Source organism: Protopterus annectens, chromosome 1.part2 (assembly GCF_019279795.1).
Source record: "Protopterus annectens isolate FY-2018-M chromosome 1.part2, PAN1.0, whole genome shotgun sequence".
In the NCBI taxonomy this organism is placed as follows: domain Eukaryota; kingdom Metazoa; phylum Chordata; order Ceratodontiformes; family Protopteridae; genus Protopterus; species Protopterus annectens.
The window spans coordinates 992,444,107-992,456,730 of NC_056727.1; the positions used below are offsets into that span (position 1 = coordinate 992,444,107).

General features: G+C 39.9%; 1 protein-coding gene across 2 annotated transcripts in view; it reads right to left on the minus strand.

The window, feature by feature from the left end:
• Positions 1 to 12,624, minus strand: part of LOC122792214 (protein argonaute-1) — a 1,920,205-nt gene that overhangs the window by 1,115,971 nt on the left and 791,610 nt on the right. For both annotated transcript variants that reach the window (XM_044059955.1, XM_044059956.1), the window contains exon 7: positions 11,763 to 11,850. In XM_044059955.1, coding sequence (XP_043915890.1) covers positions 11,763 to 11,850 — 88 coding nt within the window. The remainder of the gene's footprint in view (positions 1 to 11,762; positions 11,851 to 12,624) is intronic.

The following is a 12,624-nucleotide window of genomic DNA, read 5'->3' on the forward strand; positions in this document are numbered from 1 at the left end:
TTATTTTATCCAGTAAATCATATGAATCCTTAATATATGATGTTAACTTGGTTACCTCTCCTATTAATATTTCATGCAAAAGACTAGCCACCTTATGTGTAAAGGAACCCTTTGCTGATACTATAGGGCGGGATGGGGGATGGAAAAAGTTTTTATGCAGTTTTGGGACACAAAAAAATTTTGCTATAGTACTATTTTTTATATACAGTTTATTGTTTATGTCCCTAGCTGTAAAATAGCATAACCTTTCCCCTTTCCTTAACAATTTATATAGTTCCTCTTGTGCCTGTTTAAGAATATTTTCCTGCACTTTACCATAAACTCCTTCATTCTTCAAATGTTCTAAACACGTTATAATAGTCCTGTGCATTCAATATGACTAACTTGCCCCCCTTGTCTGATGGTTTAAACACTATATTTCTGTTCTGACACATATCCTGTAATTTGCACCATTCTTCCTTATTCAAGTTGTAACTCCTATTTTTCTTAATAATAGGTTTTAGTTCTCTCTCCACAAAAACTCAAGCATTACTAAAGCATTGTATATGTGCATTTTTACTAGTTGGGCAAAATGTATTATTTGCTTTAATCTTACTAAGGTCAAACAAAGTATAAGCATTGCTTTCTGTTTCAGACTCACATGTGAAATAGTTGTCCTCACTTGTTACTGAATCGCTTGAACTTTCTAAACAATCATCTTCCTTTTTTGATTAAAGAAATATTCTTTTAAATACATTTTCCTTACCAGCTCTAGAATTTCTCCCTTAACTTCATAGAGTCTAGGTAACACTGTGGGTATGAATTTCAGTCCTTTCTCTAGGACATTCATTTCCACTGTGTTAAATTCATATTCAGACAGGTTAATAACATATTCATTTGTATTAGGTAACAGTACCTTATTTATTTGTCCATTTACTTTTCTTTTTATAATGTCCATCTCCCGGGTCCCTGGTCTGGTCGTATGCCTGCCATCCTCGTTTGCGGTTGACACTGCCACCGTCGGTTCTATTGGAGTTTCGAAAAGTATTCCGAAAGGTTCTTTCATCTTCTGCCGACTGCAGAACTGGAAACTCCTCTTCCTCCTCGACTGAAGATGCTCCACTCTCCCCCGACATAAAACTCTTGTTCCCCTGTGCCCCGGAAATGATGTCATCCCTCTTGAAACTAACGTTCCGCCTCTTGTTGTGCTGGTTGGTGAACAGGAAAGCCCTTTCCTGTTCATAATCATGAATGTCCCTTTGCAGCTTGTGTGTCTTCCGCTGCAATAATTCTTTTTCATAGGATTCCAACTTCATATTAGTATCATTCAAGAATGTCTCAAGCACTTTGCTAGATGAAGTTTTAATAATTTCTTCACATAAATGTTTAGTTTCCTTCTGTAATTTTTCCCTCTTTACTCTATCTCTCTCCACCAATATATTTACCCATTCAATGCTGCAGCGATGAGCAGCAGCTACCCATCTCTCTTGAAAATGGGTCTCCAGTTCTTCAGAGGGTATAAATGGTGAAGATGGATTCTTGAGTGCTCTTAAACCAATTGGTGTTATATCTAGCTCCAAATATCTCTGGAGACTATTGATATTATAAAATACAGAAGTCTCTTTAAAAATAATTCTCTCTAGCTGAGAGCACAAATCTTGCACTGCTGGCGTAGTTAATGGATCTTTCTTTTTACCTATTTTGGCAAAGGGGTTGTTGATAACACGCTGTCTTGAATTCTCCCATCTTTTAAATGCACTTGGCATCACAACATTGGATGTATCTGCATTGTTGGTTCTTTGTCCACAAATAATACTCTCTCCTCCTTCTGTCCTTGACACACTGTTGTTGCTTTCCATGTCTTCACTGCTGAAATCCATATTAATTTCTCGAAAAATTTGAGGAAAGGAGCACAGAATTTCACTGGTCATGGATAAAATAACCACTATCCAAAAGCAAATTATTCTGAAACCACACAAAAGACCAGTGAAAACAGCTCTACTTTCCAAAATAAGAATTTAATAAAAACCTTTTAGTTGTCTCTCCTCTCCTAGCGCCTCGGCTGCAAGCCTTTACAGAGTAAAAAAGTGAAGCTCACTCACACAGTCCTTTTATACAACTGCCATATCAATTAACAATTCATTACATAATAAAAACAGTTCCTAATTGTTAAGCTAACAATTAACCCATGAAATTCTGCCAATTGCACTCTTTATTCATTCCTAAAGGCTGCAAAGTTTCTTATTTCATTATTAAAATTGCTTCCTTTCTTCTTAAAATCTTTTTCAATACATTTTCATCTCCATGTCTGTTGTATACTTGTTCCAAAATTGTGACTTTCATATTGTCTATTATACCCCCATGTTCTAAATGAAAATGTTCTGCCACTGGGCTGCTCATCTTCCTATTTTTAACATCCCTAACATGTTCTTTTATTCTCTCAGCCAGACTTCTTTTAGTTTCCCCAATATAGCCTTTGCCACAAAAGCATTTTATAAGATATATAATCCCCCTGCTAGTGCAGTTAAATGTTCCTATAGTTTTAAAACTTTTCCCCTTAATATCTTCAGCTTCTCTGATTATGTAAGGGCATATTGCACACTTTCCACAAGGGAAAGTTCCTTCCTTGTTATTGCACATGCTAGCTTCTGTGTTGGTCTCTCAAACCTGCCTCTTACTAAAAAATCCTTCAAACTTCTCCCTCTCTGGAAAGAAATAGTAAGCTCAACATTCACCAAAGAAGGTACATCCCTTCTTGTCTTGTTCCAACTATTTTTTATCATTTCATTAAATACTTTAGAAAAAATAGTATATTTTGTGACAAAAACATTTTTGAACATTCTCCCTTGTAATTTGTAACTACATGCTGACTATTTTTGTCCTTGTTCCCATAATCTTGTTTTTTGCTACTTTTTCCAGATACTTTATTATAACTTAGTTTCACTTGATTTGGGTCATAACCTCTTCTCCATGAATTTATTGCAAACCTTGTCACACTCTACTTCTGCTTCCCTAACATTGGTACATAGCCTTTTGACTCTTAACATTTCCCCATATGGGATAGATTTCAATGTATGTTCTGGGTGGCAGCTGGTAGCATGTACCATCCTACTCATTTGTTCGAACTTCCTATATATTTTAGCTTGAATTTGTTCGCCTACTTGCCCCTTCAAATTTATGTCCAAATAATTGATTTCTTCTCCCATATGGATATCATCAAATTTGATTTTATATTCATTGTTGTTCAGATATTGTATAAATACCTTAGCTTCCTCTCTATCACCCTTACAAATAAAAATCAAATCGTCGATTGCTGCAGCATAAATGTTGTTTAATGAAGTAGCTACTGACCTGGTGGAATGAGCTTTGATAGGACTATGGATAGCCTTGTCATTAGAACTGTATATGAAAGATGTACACTGTGAAAGCCAATTGTATAGTGTTAACTCAGATACTGGAAGGCTCTTCCTAGTAGTGCCTGAATAAGAGAGAGAGTTGATCTGACTTTCTAAATTGTGATGTCCTGTGTAAACAGAAACGTAACTATGAACATCCAGAAGGTGCAGAGTGTACTCTCCTTTGTTTTGAAAATTTGGAAGCAACACTGGCAAGTTAATAGACTGAGGTTATTTTCTGAAACCACTTTAGGTAAAAAGGAGGACTTAGTTCATAAATAGACTATGTCCTTATGAAAGATTACGTATGGAGGCTTGGAGGATAAGGCCTGTAACTCTGAAACTCTCCTTGCTGAAGTAGTAGCTACCAAAAGGAGCTTTTTTCATGAGATATACTTCAAATCGCATGTAGCAGAAGGTTCAAATGGAGGGGAGACCATCTGACAGTACAAAATGCAAGTCCCAAGGCGGAATGGGTTTCTGTATGGAGGGTGAATCAAGGTAGTTCCTCTGAAGAATGCTTTACAAAGTCTGTTCCACATTACAGCAGAACCATAATCTCCTATGTGAAAATTTGAGATCTCTGCTAACTGATCCCTAATAGTAGCTGCAGCGACTTCCTTACTGAATAACTTGGCTAAGAATTCTACGATAGAATGTGAAGGTGCTGCAAATGGATTTATTTGATTTAGATTGGACCAAGCCACAAATCTTTGCCATTTGCTTTTGTACAGTTTGAGTAGAATTTTTGTGGGAAGATAGCAAAATGTGTTTAACTGGAGAAGAAAGAGGAAACCTGGCTATCATGCCAATTGGAGCAGCCAAGTTGTCAGTTTGAGACTGTGTAGATTGGGATAAACCCTTCCTGACAAACGAGTCAGAAGATTCGGAGCTGTGTCCAGGATCCATGGTCCTTCCCATATGTGAGGCCAAATAAAGCGGAACCATATCTGTCAATGCCAATGGGGGCAATTAGAATTATTGTGGTCTCCAGTGAACTTGCTTTCTGTAAGACTTTGGGGATTAGAGGTATTGGTGGGAAAGGATAAAGAAGCCCAGGGGCTGATTGTGAACAAGTGTATCCCTTGGTGACGCCGCTGTTGAAGGGATCAGGGCAAAGTAATTGCTGCATTTGGCACTGATGGGCAACTCGGATCACAGCAAGGCTGGCCCCATTTCCGAAAGATCTGTTCCTCAACTTTCCGACTGAGGAACCACTCATGGGGCCAAAGGATGGCTCTGCTCAGTTTGTCTGCAATTACATTGGATTTCCCCGGAATGTGCGTTACTGTGAGAATGCAGTTAGAGGCCTCTACCCATTGCCAGATCCTCAGGGTTTCTCGACATAAGGGGTAAGATCTGGTTTCCCCTTGTTTATGTACCAGACCACAGACATTTGTCTGACTTCGCAGTGTACCGAGAGGGAGTCCTGAAATGCCTGCAACACCAAGAGCACCACCCTCATCTCTAGAACATTTACATGCAAATGGGCCTCATGTTCCTACCAAGTGCCTTGGACTCTTTCCCAGATAATGACCCCCCACCCTATCTGGGACTCATCCATGGTCACTGTAGCTTGGGGAAAAGGGGGCAGCTGTGAGAGACCGGGGAGAATTTAGCCACCATTGAAGGTCTGTCTTGCATAAGTCTGTTATAATCTTGTGCGACATTGGAAGATCCCAAAATGACCATTGTGTCAAAAGTAACCACTGGAGGATTCTCATATGACACCGAGGCAGTGGTATTAGAACTGAAGCTGCCATTTTGCCTAGCATGTATAGAACTTGGCAGAAGCCAGTTTCTTCCAGACCATCATTCCTTACATAACACCGAAGACTGTGTACTCTTTCTTGGGGAAGTTTTGCTGACATAAATTGTTGTGTATTTGTGCTCCTATGAATACCAAAAATTGACATGGCTCTAGTGCAGATTTTTTGTAATTTATGGCAATTCTAAGGAAGGAACAAAGTTGTAGGGTGTAGTCGCTGGTTTGCTGAAGATGCCTGGTTGGGGAGGTGGTGAACCAGTCGTCCAGATATGGAAACACGTGGAATCCTTTGCAACTCAGGTGAGCTGCCACTACTGCTATACATTTGGTGAACATTCTAGGGGCTGTCGTGAGACCAAAGGACAGAGCTCGAAACTGGAAGAGACTGGCTCCTAGCCGGAAGTGTAACAACCTTCTGGAGCACCTGTCCAGTAGAATATGGTAGTACACATCCTGAAAATCTACGGAGCACATCCAACTGTCTTTTTCCAGAAGAGGAAGTATCGACTGCAGTGTTACCATCTGGAACCTGGATTTCTGAATGTATTTGTTTAGATTGCAGAGATCCAGAATTGGTCTCCAGTCACCTTTTTTCTTTGGCACTAAATCTTGAGTAAGTTACAGATCATCTCTGGTCTGTGGGGAGTTCTTGGATGACTCTCCTTTAGCAACTTTTGAATTTCTAAGGTTGCATGTTCCTTTTGAGTGGGTGGAACATCTGGAACTGATGTGTTTACAGGGGTGGGATAGGAGAATGGAATGGCATATCCCCTGGATATTATGTTCTGCACCCATCTGTTGGTTGTGATGTTCTGCCAGGATTTTTGGTGCAGACACAATAGTCTCCCAACTACCTCCAAAGGCAAGCAACCAGGCATTCCTTCAGGAGCACTGAAAGGGCCCCAAGATATATTCTCTGTAGCCCTGACTATGCGGGGCCTCCTCTGCCGCGAGGGCAGCTTCTACCATTATTGTTTCCCACCTCTGCCCTGGGGGAACTTTCACCTTGTGCGTGTCATAGAAAGACCTTTGGAATTTTCTGAACCACATTTTCCGCTATCCCTCTGACCCTTAGGAAATGGTCTGGTGGGTGTGGAAAAACATACTTCAACAACAGACAAGTTCTTGCCCTCCTTTTCACACCTGGTGAGCATTTCCTTCACTTCTGGCCCAAAAAGAGAAGAGCCATCAAAAAGGGCATTAACAAAGGCAGACTTGAAGTGCTCCGCGAAGTCGCAAAGGCATATCCAGGCCTGCCTCCGAAGAGCAATACTCGAACCCGTAGCTCTACTCATTCCATCTGCTGCATACAATACAAGGCTGCTGGAATAGTTTACAACTAAATTGAGGGTGGCAAGATGAGCACTAACTTTATCTGCTACTGCATCAGCTACAAATCCTTGGAGGGAGTGAGTTCTTTTAACAGTTCCCTCTGCAGCCTAGTAAAATGGGTAAAGGTAGTTCAGAGACCAAAAGGCAATGGCTGCTGATGAAAACACATGCTTCCCATATCTATCCATAGTCCTAGAGTCCTTATTAGGAGGATGGACAGAGCCAGCTGGTCTCAGATGGCTCCTTTTTAGTGGCTACCGCCATGACCATGGCATCAACTACAACACCCTTAGTTAGAAAAGCCTTATCCTTTGGAGCAGTAATGTATTTGTTTGGCCTTCTAGGAGTAGGGTCTATGGAATCTGGGGTCTCCCAGGCCTTCTAAGAGATTAAGTCCTTAAAATCCTTGGAAGGAAGGGTCACCCAACAGGTAGAAGGGCGAGACCCAAAAGCTTTCAGGAAGACCCACTCCTCAGCAGTAGTGGGTGTATACTGCCAATCACGCCTCTGTTTTAAAATGTCAAGGATGTCTCCAAAGGAGACGTCTTCAGGAGGGTCACTGTGGGGACCCTTCTGCATCATCGAAGTCAGTATCTGAAGTAACAGACTCTTCCAGGGAGTCAAGGTATGTCCTCTTGCAGGTCCTCTTCCTAGGGACCTCCTCAGTGGGACACAAAGTTTCAGAAGAGGAGGGAGTCCCTTGCTGGACATCCTGAGAACCTGGGTCTCTGCGATCCTGTGGCAGGGTTACGTGAGAGGATAAAGACAAACAACTAGAACTGGGAAGAAGATCCAATAAAGATGGTGTCTGACTGGGATGGAGTCAAAACCCTCCCTCATAACCTCAAAAGCTGACTATCCCTGCTCCATGGACTCCCCTGATAAGACAAGGAAGTTGTCTAAGCCTAAGGTATCCGTGGGAGAGAAGGAGAAGAGTCGAGAGGAGGTGGTACTCACACACCAGAGACCCCCAAAGCCCAGAGATCCAGAGAGATCAAGCATCCAAAGAGGCTCTGGAGTCGGCTCTGTAGATCTGACCAGGGGAGGAGAGTGTCCTAGAGGTGGGTGTCTCCAACTGGAGGAGGGAAACACTCAGTGCAGAAACTGGTTCTGAGGAAACAGAGTCCTGGGGCTGATACAGAGACGGTCTGGATATCAAAATCTTCCAGCTCCGAAAGCTGTGTACTGGTTCCTGGGGGATGGTACTAAGCTCCACTGCAGGCATTCGGCTTCAAAAAGACATCAGGAGAGGGGTTCGGGGTTCTTGGTCGTCGTGGATCGAGCAGATAACGTCTGTTCCAATGGTTCTTATGGAGCAGACAGTCTAGGAGTGTTTTGACTCAACTCCAAAGTAGATTTCGGGTCTGAAGATAAAAGTTTCAAGGATTTTTGACAACTTTTGGAGGACTCTGGCAAAACTGCCTCTGAGAAGGGGTTTCTAGTAAACCCTTCAATATCAATTTGTTCTTGTGCATTATAAGCATTTGATTAAAGCCATGACAAATGGCACATTTCCTGAAGGTGAAGAGGCCCATAATACATACACAGTGTGTGAATCACTAAGGGGCATCATCTTTCCACATTTGCACTTTTTTTAAATCATGGAGGTTTTCCTTCCTGTTTTTGAGACACAGCAAAGGAAAAACAGCAAGAAGAAAAAGAAAAAAACAATAAAGAAAATACAATAATTAAAAATACTCCAGTGGGGGCGGGGGGGGGGGTATACGTTTTTTTCATACTTAAATTGTCCTCCAACTAAAATGGATAATAGGGAGATAAACAAAAAGCTAAAAAGTCCTCTAACTTAAGCAGGCTAGTTATATACCCCGCAACTAAAACGGGTGATAGCAGGGGAAGGGAACACTTACGCTACATATTTTGATTAAGGAAAACATATTTTAATTATAAATATGTAGTTTATACAAGAGCAGATACTCAGCTGGGAAAAACACCAAGTCCGATATATAAAATGTAAAAAATGTTTAATAAAAAGATAAGTGCTTTAGCAATAAAATTGCTTCTTCAGATCACATTTAACAGACTAAAACATTACTATACAGAAAACGCACTAACAAGTCACCAATGAGCACTGATGGCATTTTCTGTCTCTAGGCAACTCATTGAATAACAATTGTTGAATGGCAATTCATCATTAACTGAATACTACAGGCTCTTATTCTTCAGAAACATCTCTGATGCTAAAAATATATAATTGTATAAATAATCACACAGAAAATCAAAGATATATGAACATTACTGGACTAACTACTAAGAACAGTTATTTTCTTAACCTACTTGCTGTAAGAGCAGGCTTAATGGAAATATGGTCATTGAGACCTGAGCTAGTGTGCGCGCTCAGTCTCAGAATCAATCTCAATTCTACGTCATCAGTTCTGTTTACTAAGTCACCCATTCCCTATCACCCTGATGTATCACCTCCAAAACTAAAAACTTGAAAACATGATCACCTACCAGTGGTATTCATATGTATAGCTACAGCAGTATAATTCAAACCTTTTCATGCACAATACAAATGGTCTCAAATCCCCTCCCTCAAGCACCTTGTTTATCTTGTCTACAAAAAGTGCAAGATGAACAGCGTGCTAAACAAACCACGTTTTTAGTGCTACAGTCAGCAGAAGACATCAATTCAAATCTCTGGCAGGTGTGTGGATGTATAAAAGCATCTGTCACCTCTACATGTTCACACAGTATGCACACCCTTGTCATCCCTCAGTGCTTGTGATTCACCCACACTCTTGGGGTAACAATCTGTATTTCAGGTATTGCTTATTCCTATAACCATATGGTTTATCCCCCACCACTGTTGCTATCTTAGCATCACCTTGATGTGCCAGTGTTTATACAAAAATGGTTTTGAGTTGATGGTCATCACTCGAATATGTTAAATTGAATATCACTTCACAAGGTTTCTTCTCAACTACTGTCTTAGTCTTGGGTGAGGCAAAATAACTTTTACCATCCGTAGATCTATTAAGTCTCACCAAATCCTTCATTTTCTGTACCTCACTCATCTTATATCCCCTCATGAGGAATTCAATTCTTACCTGCTCTAATTCTAGATGGAAATCTTCATCCCTTGCTGTTGATCTACTAGCCCTAAGCATCTGTACTTTAAGCACATTCATGGAAATGTTTTTGGGGTGCATGCTATTCCGATGTACACAAGTGGGGTGGAAACATTCTTTCCTATACACCTTAGTTTGCACTCTGTTGCTTTCATCCTTGAAATCCTGAACATCCAAGAACTATATGTGGGTCAGAGAGCACTTAAAGGTAAATTTCAGGAAAGAACTGCTACTATTCACATAACCTATAAATGCTAGCAGTTGTTCCTCAGTCTCTACAAATCGGCAGTAAAACTGTACAAATTCCTAGTGGGGGGGCAGCAAAGACATGCTCTTCCTCCCACCCCAACATCACCAGGTCAGAGTAGCTATTGACGCATAATGTTTCCATGGCCATACCAGAGACCTGCCTACAGTATTCCCCTTCAAAGGTGAAAATGTTGTATTCCAATATAATATTCAACAAAAGACATATAAAATCTATTTTATGGGAGTCAAAGAATCCCTTGCCTCAAAAAATTCTCCTCATGGTCTCCATCCCATCCAAGTTGGGGATTACTGTGAATAGTGAGGTTACGTCCACTGTAACCAACAGTAGGGGGGCACATCTACATCATTGTCCAAGAACAAGTAAAAGTCTTATAAAAACTGCTCATTATCTCATAGTATTGTTTGAAGCTGCTCCACCACTGGACGGAGTTGTTTTTTTATACAGGTGGAAATCACAGGTAGTGATCATGTTTTCAAGTTTTTAGTTCTGGAGGTGATACATCAGGGTGATAAGAAGGGTGATGTAGTAAACAGAACTGATGAGGTAGAACTGAGATGGATACTGAGACTGAGTGCACACACACTGGCTCAGGTCTCAATGACCATATTTCCATTAAGCCTGTACTTACAGCACACAGGTTAAGAAAATAACTGTTCTTAGTAGTTAGTCCAGTAATGTTTATACATTTTTGATTTTGTGTGTGACTTATACAATTATATATTTTTTAGCATCAGAGATATTTCTGAAGTCTAAGAGCTTGTAGCATTCAGTTAATGATGAATTGCCATTTAACAATCGTTATTCAATGAGTTGCCTAAAGACAGAAAATGCACTCAGTACTCATTCGTGACTTGTTAGTGCATTTGCTATATAGTAGTTATGTTTTAGTTTGTTAAATGTGATCTGAAGAAGCAATTTTATTGTGAAAGTGCTTATCTTTTTATTAAACTTTTTTTTTACGTTTTATACATTGGACTTGGTGTTTGTTTTTCCCAGCTGTGTATCTGCTCTTGTATAACATACATATTTGCTTTTTATGACTGCATACAGAGCAGTTAATTGCCAAGGTTTTTTTTAGATTTTTGATATTTTAATTATATCAACTAGAAACATTGAAAAAAAGAGAAAGAGGAATAACAATTGAATGCACTTAGCACAGAGCAAGATTTTGGAACCTCTTCACTGTGGGACAAACGAGATCTGGGGTAGTAAGACAGTTGCGTTATGGGTAGGGAGGAATGCCCGCAAGCTTAGCTGAGGACCTTGAGCTTATGTAATGGCCGAGGCAGATCCGATTCATCAGTAAGAATAAAGACTAGCTTGACATGGCAATCATGAAGGAAACTATAAACATCATATACCTCTCACAGCAGAAAAGTGGTGGAATAGCCTGATTCACTAGGTAAGCATAAAAAAACACTAATTAAAAATATACTGAAATACTGATTTCATAGTTTTGGCAGGTCAGACCTAAAATCAAAATAAATATAACATTTCTAGAAGAGCTATTCCAAATTTAAGAAAGGTGGAAGTGGTAGCAAATCTAGCACATGTGAAAGTGGAGTACTTGTCAAGGCCAGTTACTGACTGGCACATATTTACTAGAAACATGCTCTTCCAAAGCTGCAAACAAAATGTAAAGATTTCAAGTAACTGCAGTAATTCTATTCACTGAACCTTTAACAAATTAACAACATGAAAAGAAAAAATGTATAAATTATGCCAAGTGCTGCAAAACAAAACTGCTGTGTCTTCCAAAAAGAGCTGCTACTATGAAAACTAGCTAGCATTTCAACTGAAAAGATTCAATAAGTTAAATCTTAACTATATCTCTATCATTAGTATATGACAGGCTCATATACTTGCTACAGCTATGAAAAATCCCAACCATAAACAGAAAACAGTAAAAGGTGACAGCACATACTCACGTTTGGTGACTGGCTGGGCGACGGGTTACATTGCACACTCTATATTTTCTCTTCATTTGCCCACAGTGGGTTACCTCAACCTTCAAACCTGATTTTGCAAAGGAGAAAACATACTCTATAGCATTAAAATTATATGAGATTAAGCTGCATTTTAGTTGTCACACAGCAACTAATCAATCACTTTCAAAAGTAAACTGTGTATTGTAGCTTAAACTATTTTGAGACTCGCATCTGTAGATGAGAATGTATATTAAATTAAGGACAGGGTTAACTGTTGTGCTCTTCTTGTTATGGTAGTAAAGAGTTAAGTGTATTATCTCCCTTCCCCAAACATGGAAACTCACTAAATTTTAAACAAGTTGCTGGTTTCTTGTTAATTTTTTTTACTTTAACACTTGTGTTTGTATGCCACCTATACATAAAACAGGCTTCCAAAGGGGAAGTAAATGAAATAGAAAACTCATTTTAAGATGGGCTTTGCAAACTATGTGGCTGCACAAATCGAAGTGGAAATTTTAAGAGCGAGTAACATGGAAAAAAAACTCAAATCCATAAGGAAATGTTTAAAATTAGTGGCTCACTTGAAGACTGTCCAACAGTCAAGAGAGAGACTGGACACCATAGTACACTGCTCTCAACTTGATGAAATTCTGAGTAAGCAGAAGACCATGAACATGAAATTCAACATGGCTGAATGATGGGCCACACTAAGGTAGAGCTTCACCAAAAAAGTACAGTTTTGTACCTACCATAAATGTAGATGTCCGATAGGTATGCATCTGCAGTCATCACATATGGGTTTGTCCTGCCTCAGGCAGCCCTTCAGTCGGCCGGATTCCAAAGTCTGGGTCCGGCGTCGGCT